Source organism: Dendropsophus ebraccatus, chromosome 1 (assembly GCF_027789765.1).
Source record: "Dendropsophus ebraccatus isolate aDenEbr1 chromosome 1, aDenEbr1.pat, whole genome shotgun sequence".
Lineage (NCBI taxonomy): Eukaryota > Metazoa > Chordata > Amphibia > Anura > Hylidae > Dendropsophus > Dendropsophus ebraccatus.
In genome coordinates, this window is record NC_091454.1 from 204,036,272 (window position 1) to 204,051,836 (window position 15,565).

Sequence of the window (15,565 nt, forward strand, 5' to 3'; positions counted from 1 at the left end):
TGTATTTGTCAGAGGTGGCGCTGGTGAGGGATTAAAAAAAAAAAAAAAAAAGGGCAGCCTCCTATGGAGGGCATGGTACATCTGTATGATACAGGGGCAGCTCATTCATTCCATAGTATAACGTAGGGCTTTATATAGTCTGTGTGTGTGGGGGGGGGCTACATAAGTAATAAGTGCAGCCAGCCTCCTCCCAAGGATTATGGGCAAATTATTGGTGGCTCCAGAACTTAGATATTCTGGGATCTGTTTATTTTAACAGGGTGGTCGTGGTGGGATGGGAAATCTCCTTTAGGCCATGTTCACACAACGTATGTTTTACATAAATCACGGCCGTTGTTGCAATTTGCAACAACAGTCGTGATTTATGCAAAACATGCGTTGTATTTGAAAGAATGGAATCCCGGTGTGTAAACTCTCCAGCTGGGATTCCAGCCAACTGCACAAAAAACTGACGTCAGTTTTCTGCGGCTGCTATTCATTGAATAGTGGCCACACAGACGTCAGTTCGCACAATGGAGAGTGCGGCTCCGGCCGCACTCTCCATTGTGTGTAATGTGAATTGGGGTGCGCCCACATCCGAATTCATCAGAAATGAAGATCATCCGGCAGGTACAGCAGTACCGGCTAGTATGATCCTCTCTGACACCGGCCGCTCTGTGACCTGGCCGGGTCACAGAACGTCCGGTGTCTTACGCCATGTGAACATGACCTTAAAGCGGAACTGTCATTTAAATGTCATTTTTCAGAAGTATCAATAGTACAAGCGATTTAAAAAAACAAAAAACAAAAAAAAAAAAACTACCTCTGTAATAGATAAGTTTCCTTCTGTACTCAAAAAGCAGTTTTTCTACCTCCCCCCACCTCACTTCAGAAGAAGCAGGATTTCTGTGTCCATTATGGTCTATGGAGAGGGGAAGGGTGTAGGAGGATAAGTGAGCACATAGAGGAGAAAAGGCAGCCCTGCACAGCACAACATCCTTCATTCTTCTCTCACCAAGTTCCCAGATAGGGACTGACCTTTCCGACCACTGAATCCAGAGTTTTATATATCCAGTCTCCAAACTGCAGGGCTGCTTCTCTGCCTATCCTGCTCAATCATCCCCCTCAGCGCCTCCCCCCTCCATAGGTTATAATGGGACTCAGCCAACCAGTCTTTATTTTGCTTCTCGGTTATGAAGACGGATTTGCCTGATAATGAACAGATAAGAAGGGGGGGGGGGGGCTGGGAAACAGCTTTTTTGAGTACAGAAAGAGGCTTTTTGCCTAATAAAACTTATTAAAGAGTTTCTTAAAATTGCTTGTACTATTGATTTTTTGCCTATTTGACTATTGCCTGGTACATCTTGTGAGCTGGTCATGCAGCTGTCTCTTTAGTCTGACGGATCCTATCGGCCAGGGCACCATCGGTCTTGGCGACATTATCATTGGACCGCAGATAAGTAACTTGGTTTATCTTTGCATCTAACATATCTGGTTGAGGCAATGATGAACATCTATTATTAGTGACCTGTGCTTTTACCCCACTGTCCACACCGGTGGTGGCTTATCATTTTTTTGGTATATCTACTTCTTGGACCTATGTGAGATGTAGTGTACGTGTATTTTCTGGCTGACTATGTTTATCACGCTACCAGGCAGTATCATAGATTGTGTAATATTATAGGTCAAGCTTCTAATAGGAAGTTAGTGTACATAATACGTTCCTATTGCTTTTCACGCAGAAAGATAGATAACTGTTCCCTGATGAACCTGTGAGACATCTACATCCATTATCCCAGGGGAAACGCGTTGGAACTGAGTAATCCATAACCTTATGTCTATTATTTTTTCCTGAGCACCTTATCTAGAGTAGGGATTGACACCGTGGCTGGGGCCACCCTATTATGGAGGTGGGCACCCCAAAAGGCAGGGGAAGACCACAGTCCAATGAGAGCAGGGTACACATCCCCTGTGTCCTGTCCTTGCCACATGACCCATTCATCCATAATTGGGCCACACATTTCCCTACTCTATATGTAATTTAGCACAATATTTTGTAGCAATTTGATGTGATGTGTTTTGGTGCGAACGATTGTTGAAGCATGCGCCTTTTAAACAAATCAATAAATGTTATGTTTTAGAGTTTATATGACCTACGGTGGTCTCTTCTCCTCTGTGACTATAAACTATACAATACCACTGGGTCACACCCATTTTGGGTTGACGGACCCGACCATTTTCTCACCCGACCATTTTCTCTGTCTGTAATTTTCCGTACTATTGATTTTTGCAAGAAAAGTTATACTTTAAGGCTAGGGCTACACAATGGTTCTCGTCCATGTGACCAAAAACTGCCTTGTCACGCTACCTGGTCATGCGATTCCTCCTCTCATTCAAGTAAACGTAAGGATAGAGTTACCCATCTTTAGACAGCCATTTCCCTGTTTTGTACTAATGAGGGTCAATATCCCTGAAACAATTGTCTACAGATAGGCAACCGAGAGTTTTCTGGCTTGGCTTACATACCCAGTCATGACATAAGACTTTCTACGGGAGTAAGAAACCGAGTTGAAGGGAAAACTATCCCCAAAAGGTGGCATCAGAGAGCTGCTTTGTCCAAGGGGGTGTGGGGTCACTTGGCTAATGCTCAACCCAGCAGTACCGGTCTATGTGATGGATGCACTACTACCTTAATAAGATGGTGTCTATAATTTATAGTCTTAGAATGAGTAGGAAAACACTGAAGGCATCAAATATTATAAAAACATTCTTTATTGATTACAGTGTATTTATTTTACACGCTTAATAAAAGCCCTTCAAGAAAATCAAATGATAAAAAAAAAAAGTCAAGTGAAGTTTCAAACAACATACGTATAAAGTTACATTAGTATGGGCATGGGACTAAACAATGCAGATAGTGAGAAATCATCATTTCTGGCAATGCCGTCAAGTTTGATCTAATTGCAACACCTCAATTTATGACAGCCTGGGAAATGGGGTTCCTGTAGGAAGATGGGCCGTCATTTCTCCCCAGGAGCACACAAGTCCTCATAGTTTGGAGGGGATTAGTTCACATATGGATCTTCTTTTCAACTGGGCCCCATAGTAGTGGTCAGCCTCAGATCCAATATGGCGGTCTGATTTCTAATGCCGCCCTATAGGCCAGATTTTTGAATTGCAATTAGAAGAAACGAGAGGAAACATTCCCAGTCACGTTACATATACTTGATTGCTTTAAGTGAATAAATCATACAATAAAACTAAGAAGTGGTTTTATGAAGCTTATCAGTCCTATGACTTAAAGTCATCAAAAAGTTCAGTCAATGACAGAAGTTGTGATTGCCCAAAGCGACTTCATGTGACGTTTACGACAACGGATAAGGTTAAGTGGACGTGCAACAGTAACATTCAGGGCCACAAGAGGCCAAATGTACACATGGACTCTTTAGGGCCCAAAGACCCCATTATTTCTCCTACTGTACCTTATCCTGGAACCATCCGCAGTGTGATGAAGAATATCATCTATGGTGACTGGAACCACACAAAAATGAGGATCAATGGAATAGGGAATTTATTATTTGGAAATTTCTGCCTAGTAGTTCCAGGCCTCTTTATGTGGCCCTAATGCCAACACCTCTGGTCTTCAGCTCCCAACAGTCAGTGTTATCATAGGGGACCATTGTACACTAATAGATGTCCTGTAAACCTTCTAATCTCTCTGGCCTGTGGTATTGGGCGCTAAGTGCGTTCTCACCCGGCTCTGTACCATGTGACCAAGTCTTATAATGTAAGCCTATGGAACCATTAGGTTCCCATAGACAAACAGTGAGGAGAAAGGCGCTCAGCTATACCCTTCTCTCTCCATTTGTTCCACTGATCAGTTGGGGTGCAAACAATCAGACCCCGACCAATCAAAATATTTGACATGTCAGCTTATTAAAGCAACAGGTACACTTTTAGCTTGTTCTATATTAACCCAAATTCATCACGATGTGCAGAGCATGCAAACTACTGATATTATTACATATTACTTCCTTAAAATAATCTATTTTTTCCCCAGATTACCCAAATCAGCCCCATCCACTTGAATGGGGATGAGTTGTAGCTCTGAACACAGCCCATAGACAAGAGTGACCCATTCTTCTAACCCTGGACAACCTGCACAGATCAATTCATTGGAATAGGTAAGCAAAGTTCTTACTATAAGTTGTTCAGACTGCGACTGTTGAGGAGGAGGAGCGGGGAGAACACTGTGCTTGGCGTATTTTCTCCTGGCGATGCGCCGTGACTGAGACAGCCGCATACTGTAAGTCTATAGGGCTGTCTCACTCAGACAGATCAGTCACAATCTGGTCGACCACACAGACCCCGGACAATAAAAACTTTTGACATGTTTCTGTAAGAAGCTTTAAGGATGATTGCAGTACTGGGCAAGATCTATGATGCTCTTCTCCTAGGCAAGCTACATGCTTTAAATTTCCTGTACTAGTTAAATAAAAAAATCTCCAGCCATCCAATAACATCATACTATTAGCCCTAGGTCCTATGAAGCTTCAATTCCTGCAAAAAGTTCTTAAATCTTTCCCCTCATGGGTGGAGTTTAGTTGTCACATGACTACACATGCACCCACCCGTGAGCAAGGGGAAGAGGTCTGACAATTTCCCAGGTGGGGACATAACTTCTAAGAAACAATGTGTACCATGGAGCCTCCAGCTACTATTGGACAGACATTTTGGGCTGTTAACAATAAAGGGTGGGGAAGACAATAAAACCGGGGACGGAAACATGACCAGTTCTCATCTATTGGACACCATGACAGTTATAAAAGGCTTTGTAAAAGCAGGAATATGGTGATTTTACAGTCATTGTATAGGTCTCCCTTAGGCCAGGGCCTAACAATGTAACAAAAACAATGTAATAATAGGTAGCCTAGAGGCACAAACATATACTCATTGGAGGACATGACAATGGATTATAAACATACATTCTTTATGGAGTCTTATCTGTTGTCTATTTCAAGTATGTTACCGCAGAAAGGAAGGAATTCACATGGTTTATTATGGAGTGATAGACATAAAAGAACACGTTCTTCTAAACATATAGAGAGCAGTCCCCAGGAAATAAGAAGTCTTAAAGGGGTTATCCAGTGTTACAAAAACATGGCCACTTTCTTTCAGAGACAGCACCACCCTTGTCTCCAGTCAGGTGCAATTAAGCTTCATTCACTTCAATGGAACTGAGCAGCAAAACCCCGGCCAAGCTGGAGACAAGAGTGGGGCTGTCTCTGGAAGAAAGTGGCCATGTTTTTGTAACACTGGATAACCCGTTTAAGGTCCCCCTATAGACATTGACTAAACCTACAGATTTTGGCACAAATGGTGTATGGTGCCAAACCATGTCTCTCCCAAGGTACAATAGCTGAACATAATTTTCGTAGAATTAAAGGGGTTTTCCAACCTTAACCCTTTTCCATACGCCCTATTAGGACATTAGAAAACCAGAGAAGAGTATTGTGCTTTTGTGATCCGCTCTATAGATCAACCACCAGCTCTCATTCTTAAGCTATGCTCATATGTCATTTTAATGGCCACATGTAATACCACATTTCCCCTGTAGCGGTCACTGCAGGAAAAGTGAGTAATTGATGGTATTTTCTGGCAACAAAATTGTCTCATAGTAAATAACACAGAAGGACAATTCTCAGGCCTTTATTTTCTGGGGACTTTTTGAGTCTATAGAAAATACTGCAAGAAAATAGAACAAGAATCTGAATAGGGAGATATAAAGGCTATGGAATATGGAATTTATATATTCACAAACAAATTCATTTAAAGTAGCCATCGGCCACAAGCTCAGAACCTTCTATATATACACCTTCTCCATATATGGCAAAATTTTAATATTTGAGCCCCACCCCCAAAAACGGCCATATTTGGGTCACCTTGTTGGATACGGTTTGAGCAATTAACCACCTAAAATTGAGACTGTTGGCAAGTGTAGGAAAAGTCTAATAACCCTTCAAACAGAACCATTAGGCCACCTTTTTATCAACTTTAAGAACTTTTCAGATGTCCATGGTCCACATGGCCGGAATTTAAGTCTATACTGCACAGTGGAAGACCAGCGATGGACCCTCACCCTTCATTGCCATTAGGACCCTAAGTCCAAATTCATTCAAAACCAATGACAAAAAAACACACACCATGTCTCAATGTTGTTAAAAAGCTATCTGGCATAGATCTACAGATATGTCTCCTTTAAATTAACTTTTTACATGCAATTAATCTATTTTCAGCATTGAGGAGCACAGCATCGCTGTATGCAGGTAGACAGTAAATAACGCTTTACTGATAGATGTAAACCCAACCATGATGGAGATTCACAGGTTGAAGAAATTTTACATAAAATATACATAAAAAAACATAAGATGTGAGAAAATTCAGAGCAATTTGCACAATAATTTACGCTTGTGTTATTCTCAGACATGCGCCTCTATAGTGTCTGCTTCACAGTATAACAATGCATAGGGCACACTCAGATCTGGGTCACAAAGGCCGAAAGGTGAAGCGGCCATTTTGAACGTTTACAATGTTGCCTAAAGGAGGCGATGGGCAGAATAAGGGAATACTGGTGTATGGAAACACAATGGGGGTCATGGATGTTAGAACTAGTGCAAATAATAATAACAGAGCGGTGCTGCTCATAGGAAACGATCAGGCACCAGACGACATTTTAAAAAGTAAGTATTGCATTTTTTGATTGGCTACTTTTGGCTCTGCCAAAAATAAGACTTGATCATAGTGGTAAAACGGAATAGAAGAATTTAAAGAGATAACCTACCTTTAGCTATCTACTGAAAAGGAATACAAGAGAATATTATGGGGGTCGATAATAGGCCTTCCTCCCCCCACTGACGTTATATTTAATTTATTGGTTGCATGATAGCTAAATATGGCAAACCCCTTTAAGTTCACAAATGTTGTCATTTCATACATTATTTTTAAGGCTTTGTCCACCTTCACAATTTTTCTTGTAATGGACCAATGGATCTAAAATAAAAAGTAAGTAACGAGAAGCAAATAGTTCTACTTTTTTTTTTGTACAGCTCATATACAGATCTTCCACGGTAACAAGTAAGCCTTGTGTAGTCTGATCCTGCAGTCCTATAGTCCTCTAAATGTTAATAAGAAAAGGATAGATGGAAGAAGATATGACTGCAGAGTCAGACTACACATGGTTTGTTTGTAGTCTGTTACCATGGAGACACATGGGGCTGTACACATAAAAGCAATGGAACAATTAAATTACTGGTCACAAATGTAGATTTACACTTTGTTGATGTTAAGAAGAAGACTGAAAATCCAGTGTTGGAAAACTGATGATATCAAGCCGAAGGATGGTGAGTAGATAGCGTTGTAACACCTGCTATTCGGTCCAGTATAGCCGCAGATAGGGTTGTACAGATGAGAGGATGTTCTGAGGCTCGAAAATCCAATTATGTTAAAATCATCAATTTTTTTTTAGTAAAATCCTTCAAAATTCTACTTGTTCAGACATGAAGGTCTATGAGGATTCTGATGGATCGCTCGGACATTACAGAAGTCACACGCTGTAAACAGAGAATCTATGACTGTGCGGTAAAACCCAAGCGCCACAGATCTTAAGGCCAGCTTCATGTTCCTAGAAAGCAATCTTTTTTTATTTTATTTGTCTCCCAAGCATGATAAAAGATGTGTCTCTTGGAAACACGGATGTACCTAGTTACAAAGTCAGATAGAAAGGCTACGCTGATCCCAGAAGGCAGCGTTATACCGGAGGGGCGGGCGGAGGGCGTGCCGGAGCAATGTTAGGATGTGTGGTTTCTCTTTGGTGGGGAAGCGGAGGCCTAGAATGATAATAAATGTGGACAATGATGGATGCATACGTTATCTTCACATAGATGAATAGAAAACACAATATATTAGCATTTACTCTTTTCCCTATACTTGTTAACCCCCAATTCAAATGATGGACTAAGGTTCTGTAAACACATTGTATACAAGTTCTCTGTGACATCAACAATGATGGCTTACCCTTCAACGATTCTTTAGCCTAATCTATAAATCAACTGATCGGGCCCCAATTTACCGATCCTTCACAGGGCCCGATCATATTGTGCATCCAGTGGCGTAGCTACCATAGAGGCAGGGAAGGCGGTTGCTATGGGGCCCGTGGAGGAAGGGGGCCCAGGGAAGATAAGAGCCTCCTGTGTACTTTTGCTTAACCCCTTATGTACTGCAGTGTGTAAGTGACCCAGTGTTCTCTTACATACTGCAACACAAAAAAGGGTTGTGGCTGCACGCAGGATTCTGCCTCTGGCCCCATACAGTTTTTTGCTATAGGGCCCCATGAATCCTAGCTACGCCCCTGTGTGCATCCCTTTCCTACATTCGGCTGTCAGTGTCACATCCCCTATTAGACAGGGAGATGTGCAGCTGACGGCCAGTGACTTTTCAGCAGCCAGATCAACAGAAGAACAAGGCTAATCGCCCCGTGTAATAAGGCCATTAAATATAGTGTAATATGAGGGGTTCCGTTTTCGTACCAGCAAGAAATACACTCAACCAAGTCCTTCTTTTTTTGCAGCGGCTATTTGCCATAAAAAAGTGGTTCCCAATATCACTTTCATACTCCCTAAAAAGTACAGCCACTTTATTAAAGAGGTTGTTCAGACAGTACCCCATCCCTCTACTCCTACCAATGCTTATTTCTGAGAGGAGGCGTCAGGTGCTATATTGTTTTAACCACATGTGGGCAAAACCAAACCAATGGCCGCATATTCCTTGGATAGTTTTCACTGGGAATTTCCTGAGAATTACTTTGGTTACAGGCGACTTACCTAGACGGTGTATGTTGAGGTTGCCTTACTGCATATGTTGGAACAGCGACGTTATTTGAGTTATAGGACTGTGAAGATAGAACAGATATATACAAACCATTATTTATTAAAGGTGAAGATCATGAAACAGCCTTAGACTAACAATTCATTCCATACATTATCATCTAATTAAGTCTCCTTCCACCAGTTCTCAGCTGCTGCTTTCTACTGAAGACACAAAAAACTGTATGTGAGCTTTTCTCTCTGTCTCCTCCTTCTCCTTCCTCCTTATCTGCAACTTTGTAACAACTTTGTAAAGCCGAGAGGATTAATCACAGTGAGTTCATTAGCAACTTGACCTCAGATTAGCCCTCCCAGCCTTGTAAAGTTGTAGATACAGCCTGCCAGAGACTTGTTTGCATCAGCCGTCTCAGAAGGGAGGGGGAGGAAGGGGAGACAGAGAGAAAAGCACACATGCAGTTTTTTGTGTCATCAGCAGAAAAAAGCAGCTCAGAACTGAGAAAGTGAGACCAAATAGATAACAAGTATGGAAGGAATTGTTAGTCTCACCATGGCCAGCAACATATCAAAAGTTATATTTGAGTGGAATACCCCTTTAGGTTGCTGCCAGAAACTTCTGGTGTTGGCTTATCTACCTTGAAAACATAATGGTCCGGTGTTGAACTTTAGCATCCCCATACTATTACAGATGACATTGAAGCTATAGCTGCAGCTCTAGCCTAGCCTAGCCATGGCTCTAGTCTGGCCATGCTTACCATCTATATGAATGGCCAAATGTAATATTACATTCCCCTGTAGTTGCAGCTGTAGATAATATGAGCAGCCAACACCACCTTATCCTCTATTCCCCCAAAACATCTGAGGGTCTCTGACCCATCAGTAGGACATCTTTGTATGTTACATTCAGATACTCACACTTTCATAAGATGATGGGGGAATATTTCTGTTGGGTCCCATGGGTGGCACACTCCTGGGAGGGGCGTTTACTGCAGGGCCCCCACCTGGTGGTACATTCTGCAGGTTTCTCTGTGGTCTCGCATTAGGGGGAACCCTGGCTGCTTGCATTTGAGATGCATTCCTTGGAGCGTTCACTGGGGCACCACCTCTACCTGGTCCATTGTTTGGTGCGTTTCTTGGTTCTCCTGCTGCTGGATCGCCTCTGCCAGGGACGTTCTTGGGTTTATCTCGGCTGCCATCTTGGGACGTCCTGTTGAATCATTTGTATATGCAAGAATGAGATCTCTAGCCTTTAATAAAATGTAATGAAACCACTTGCTTAAAATTTAAGGGAACAGAGGTGTGTTTCCTTTACGAACATTAGACAGGGATGGTAGCAGTACTCTGCTAAGAGCTCCACTCCCTGGCTTGCTGTGAGGAGTAAAGAGCTTAGCTGAGCGCTTCTCCTGGGTCTATCTAATGATCGGTCGGGGTCTGAACACTCAGAAGCTTTGGTCACTTACCCATGTGATCTTCTCCCCCCACAGAATCTCCTCTTCAGTTCGTTTCTCCGGAAAAACACAAATATTCCAAGGGCCAAGAGGGGTACGACTAACAAAAAGAAGATGAGCAGCCCGTCCCTGAGAGAGGTGTCCTTATCTGTAGTGTCAAGAAACAAAATGGCAGCTTGGGGTCAGGAACAAGAACTGGAAAGATCCTTGTAACTAATGATATTAAAGGAAATATTGCCAAATGGTAGACTTCCTTCCATTTAGATCCAAATTCAGGAGTACAGTAATATGAATGTGCAGAATATATGGACTGGGGGGATGAGGAGCAGTGTGCAGAACGGGGCAAAAATGGAAATCATTGATGCAATAATTCCTAATGTTAGCTAAAAGTATTGTAATGTAGGTGTTTATTATTCCCCAGGAAGTCCCCCCGCACCATTATTATACCGTTATATGTAGGGCCGCTGTCAACGCTTCCACCATAACCGTGTTTTTTGCAGTCTGGGTAGGCCCAACCTTCATTACAGTGACAGTTCTTGTTGTTGTTACACACCTATAAAACAAACACAAAGTCAGCCAAAATAACAGCACTACTGTCCACCTGCCTGTCATTGTAGCTAATACCCATAAATGTCCAATGGATGCCGATCCCAGAGTTGGGAACCACATGTATTTCCAGAGTTGAATTTCCGTTGTTGCTTCTTGCTTGGTGATGAACAGAGAAAGAACAGGGGTTAGGGAATACCCCATAAATGTTCATAGCAACTTTTCCTTAAAGAGTCACTGTCATAATTTTTTTTTTTTTGCAGAAATCAATAGTCCAGGCGATTTTAAGAAACTTTTAATTGGGTTTATTAGCCAAATATGCCATTATCTGCATGTAAAAAGCCTTTTCCCAGGTCCCCCCTCCTCTCCTTTCTGTCATCCACTGCTCAGAATCAGGAAATCTCGACTGTTTTTTTCATCAGTCGGATCTGTCTGGTCTATGAAGAGGGGAGGGGAAAGGAGCGAGATTAGCAGGCAGCTGAGAGCAGAGAACAAAGGATTGCTCAGTGAGGGAGCTATTCACAGTGCTATTCAGAGGTCAGAGAGGTCAGTGGTGACTGCAGATGAGAGAGCCTGTGATGTGAATGTAAATTAACTCTTTGTTGTCCTGTTTTGCTGCCTCTACTTTCTCTCTCCATAGGAAAACCATAATGACGGGGAGAGCTTCAAACTGCTTTTTCATGATAAAAATTAATTTTTTGGCTAATAAACCCAATTACAACGTTTCTTAAAATCGCCTGTACTATTGATTTCTGCAATAAAAATTTTAACAACAGTGACACTTTGAAGAGCCATGGTTCTTCATATGGTGTTGGTCCCAAAATCTGCTAAATATGCTATACTGATCATCAGTCTTCCCCATCCCATCTTCCCCTGTGGCTCTCGAGCTGTTATAAAACTACATTTCCCATGGAGGAAGTTGGTTTTCTTCAGTAGCTAAAGAGGCACTCTCATATACGATGATCTAAAGATCTTGATTCCATATGTCCCTTGGATAAGCAAATGGACATCATCATTCTGAAGACATCTGAGAATTTTACTTCTGGAAAACCACCAGACTGAAAACTCAATTGATATGTCAAGGGGAGAGGGTCAAATTTATAAGATTTTGAGGCCTCAACAAAAACCTTTTGCCATATGTACAATTTGCACAGGAGGGACCCCAATGGGCCCAACACACACCCTTCATATATATTTAATAATACAGTATTGCAGGAAACACATAGAGACAATTTTAGAGAACTTGGACTTTGATAAGCAGTACAAATGAAGGATAAATATGTGATACTCACCCCATTACCACCACATTTATTTTGTACATCACAGTCATAACCCAGCCTTGATGCGTCGACACACTGGAACTCCTTACAAACCTAATACAAAGATACAAGACATTTTAGGACATTCCTTTCTGAAAACAAAAACTGATGATAATAAATGTGTATGGAGAACAAATGAAATATGTTTTCGGGGATCCTTACCTTGCCCTCTGCACACTTGGTGCCCTCACTGACCATTGCAGGATCGGGAACATCGGTACCAAGTTGGAAATCCACTCCCCAGCATGTAATACCTTGGACAGGGGTCTTAATAATTGATGGCTCAATGCCAAAGATAGGCATGGAGTTCACATTCTCACACTGTAACTTCCCACACATTGCATTTCTAGGAAGAGAGAATGGCAAAATATAGTAAAGAGCCAGAAAAGATCTCACTGCCTACATAACCAACACAATCCAAGTACAGCAAAGGTGACCCCAAATGAATCAGACATGTCTCAACAATATGTCTACAGTTCTTTTTTAAAAGTGACAGAACCCTTTTAAAAACATATAAAGGTTAGTGATAGGCTGACTTTGCTGCTCATTTTTACTGCAGTGACCACTACTGGAGACATGGAGTATTACATGCCATCATTCATATGGCTCACATCTGCCAGGGATGAACCCCTTCAAAGACATCCATATGTCCTAATGAAGTATATTAGGGAACAAAGATGTCACTGAAGGTTTGTCAAGACGAGACTTAAAAATAAACTCCCCGCATCGTTGGTTCAGGTATTCTTATAAATGTTTTTTTTTACGATTTTATTTATGGCGATTATTATAGCTATAAGGCTAGGGCTACACAGCAACATACAATGTAGCCCTAGTCTAATAGTTCATAGGGAAACGCGGCTAAAAAACTAACCCAATGTGACCTAAGGGTTCTCTAAAATAAACCTTGTGCCTTACCGTGATTCACAGGATTTGTATGCGTTGCCCTGATAGCCACAGTTCCCAAATCGGTCCCCTTTAGAGTTTACATTTTGGAAACAAATCGGAGCAGCAGCCTTGGCATCTACAACATACAATCACATACGTGTCATACAATGGCGTACGACAGCCTGGCCCACAGTGGTCTATGGCCTACACATACAATGAATACACATGGAGCCTATCCCCACAGTGGTCTATGGCCTACACATACAATGAATACACATGGAGCGTGTCCCTACAGTGGTCTATGGCCTACACATACAATGAATACACATGGAGCGTGTCCCTACAGTGGTCTATGGCCTACACATACAATGAATACACATGGAGCGTGTCCCTACAGTGGTCTATGGCCTACACATACAATGAATACACATGGAGCGTGTCCCTACAGTGGTCTATGGACACATACAATAAATACACATGGGGGGAGATTTATCAAACTGGTGTAAAGTAGAACTGGCTCAGTTGCCCCTAGCAACCAATCAGATTCCACTTTTCATTCATCACAGACTCTTTGGAAAATGAAAGGTGGAATCTGATTGGTTGCCGGGGCAACTGGGCAAATTCTACTTTACACCAGTTTGATAAATCTCCCCCATAGAGCCTATCCCCAAAGTAGTCTATGGGCACATACAATGAATACACATAGAGCGGGCCCCCACAGTGTGGATACAGCCCAGTAATAGCAACCTTCAGTCTATTACACAGAATGGTGGTGGAGAGGATTGGAGAAGGGGTACTCCATTATGGTTGTGGCTCTGCTTCCATAGGTATAATGGCTTTAGAACAAATAACTGCATCGCGTTCTCCATACTATTACTCTCTGGAACCTATTGGTTGATATACTGTAATGGCCGTATTAGACGGCCCGATATTTCAGGTCAGCACTCCCTTGCTCCTTGTTCCCCACTCGCTATCGATACTATTACACACACAGACTTCGAGTGGGGAGCAGCGTGAGGGGCTGTGCGGACAATCCTTAGATTACCCGGGTGGGCCCATAGAAGATAGTGGTGGCCATTAGACTGTCACTATGGTTATCAGGGTTTTAGGTCATGCTTTAAATTAACGATCAGCCGATATCGTGCATATCATTAAAAGCATGACCTATTACACCAAACGATTATCGTGTGGAACGGACAGATGAGGACGTAACACTCTAAAGGTTAAGCTCTTACTTTGTCCGAATATTCTTTGGCACTGGCCGTCGTAATACTGGCAAATGCCATTGTAGCAATAGGCTTGGCCGCTTTGGCACGGGCTTCCGTTCTGAATAAATACGTCAGGCTGGCAGTAAGGGGAGGAGCCATTGCAATACTCCGGGAGGTCACATTCGTTGGTCACAGCTCGGCACACGGTACCACCGGGGGAAAACTAAGGGGGGAAATTAAAAAAAAAATGAAATGGTAGAAAGACATTTAAAACTGCAGGAGGAACATGTAGGCACCCACAGTGGTCAGATGATTGTGCCGTTAACCACCCAACAGAAATGGTATTCTTAAAAGGATTATCCAGGATTTAAAAAAAGCACAGCTACTTGCAAACACAGCACCATCCCTGTCCTCAGGTTGTGTGTGGTATTACACTTCAGCTCTATTCACTTAAATGGAACGGAGCTGTGAAACCCAAACCCAAACTGGTGGTGCCTTGTCTGCTGGAAAGTGGTGACGTTTTTCTAAGCCTAAAGCGTCCCTGTCACATAGATGTATCAAAAGTATTGGTCGGTCGTGATCTGAGCATCCAGATCTCCACCTATGACTAGATAGAGCTGGGAGAAGCGCACTGCTCTGTGTTCACTCCTTAGCTTCCTGTCATCCCTCTCTGTCTCTTTTATCTGATGGCTATTTGCAAGGTAAAAAAAACCCTGCTTTTCTTAGTGTGCTGAGCTGCTGCATGCATGCATGCCTCCTCCCTCCCCTCCCCCTCTCTATTTAGTTTTTAGTGCTAAGCTCGCACCATAACACTTACCCGGCAGTTTTGGCAGCAGGCACCATTTGCACAATCGGCTCCAGAACGCAGCTTGCACGTCCCGGGCTGGCAACAGGGATCCTTCTCACATTCCTATAATTCCCCATGAAATACAGAAACAGTATTTATTCACCCATAACAGATAGGAGTAAAGAGTTTAGGAGGCAGCCTTCATTGGGACACATGCACTCCAGTACACCACCATGGCACCCAATGGATGCAGTAAGAACTAAAATATACATCACATCCTATAGCTTTAAAGATGCTTCCTGTATATGTACAGCATTGCATAGGACAATGCCACAGAGCTAATATACATATATAAGTGGGTTACTCATATAGGCACTCATACAGGTCCAGTGTACAACCAAATACAACATACCCAATGAGTTGTGTCAGTTTACCAAACCAGCTCTACTTCATTTGGGAAAACTCAATTCTTTTACTTTTTGGATGAGGCAATGAGGTCTTTATGCCACTTGGC

General features: G+C 42.4%; 1 protein-coding gene across 1 annotated transcript in view; it reads right to left on the reverse strand.

The window, feature by feature from the left end:
- Window positions 1–2,733: 2,733 nt before the first annotated feature.
- The window catches only part of ADAM9 (ADAM metallopeptidase domain 9), an 87,460-nt gene continuing 74,628 nt past the window's right edge, over window positions 2,734–15,565 (reverse strand). Inside the window, exons 13-22 of the mRNA XM_069945243.1 lie at window positions 15,082–15,174; window positions 14,292–14,487; window positions 13,087–13,192; window positions 12,334–12,517; window positions 12,145–12,225; window positions 10,754–10,859; window positions 10,319–10,454; window positions 9,774–10,065; window positions 8,859–8,926; window positions 2,734–7,865 (exon numbers count right to left, since the gene is read on the reverse strand). Of these exons, the coding sequence (XP_069801344.1) occupies window positions 7,787–7,865; window positions 8,859–8,926; window positions 9,774–10,065; window positions 10,319–10,454; window positions 10,754–10,859; window positions 12,145–12,225; window positions 12,334–12,517; window positions 13,087–13,192; window positions 14,292–14,487; window positions 15,082–15,174 (1,341 nt within the window). The 3' untranslated portion in view covers window positions 2,734–7,786. The remainder of the gene's footprint in view (window positions 7,866–8,858; window positions 8,927–9,773; window positions 10,066–10,318; window positions 10,455–10,753; window positions 10,860–12,144; window positions 12,226–12,333; window positions 12,518–13,086; window positions 13,193–14,291; window positions 14,488–15,081; window positions 15,175–15,565) is intronic.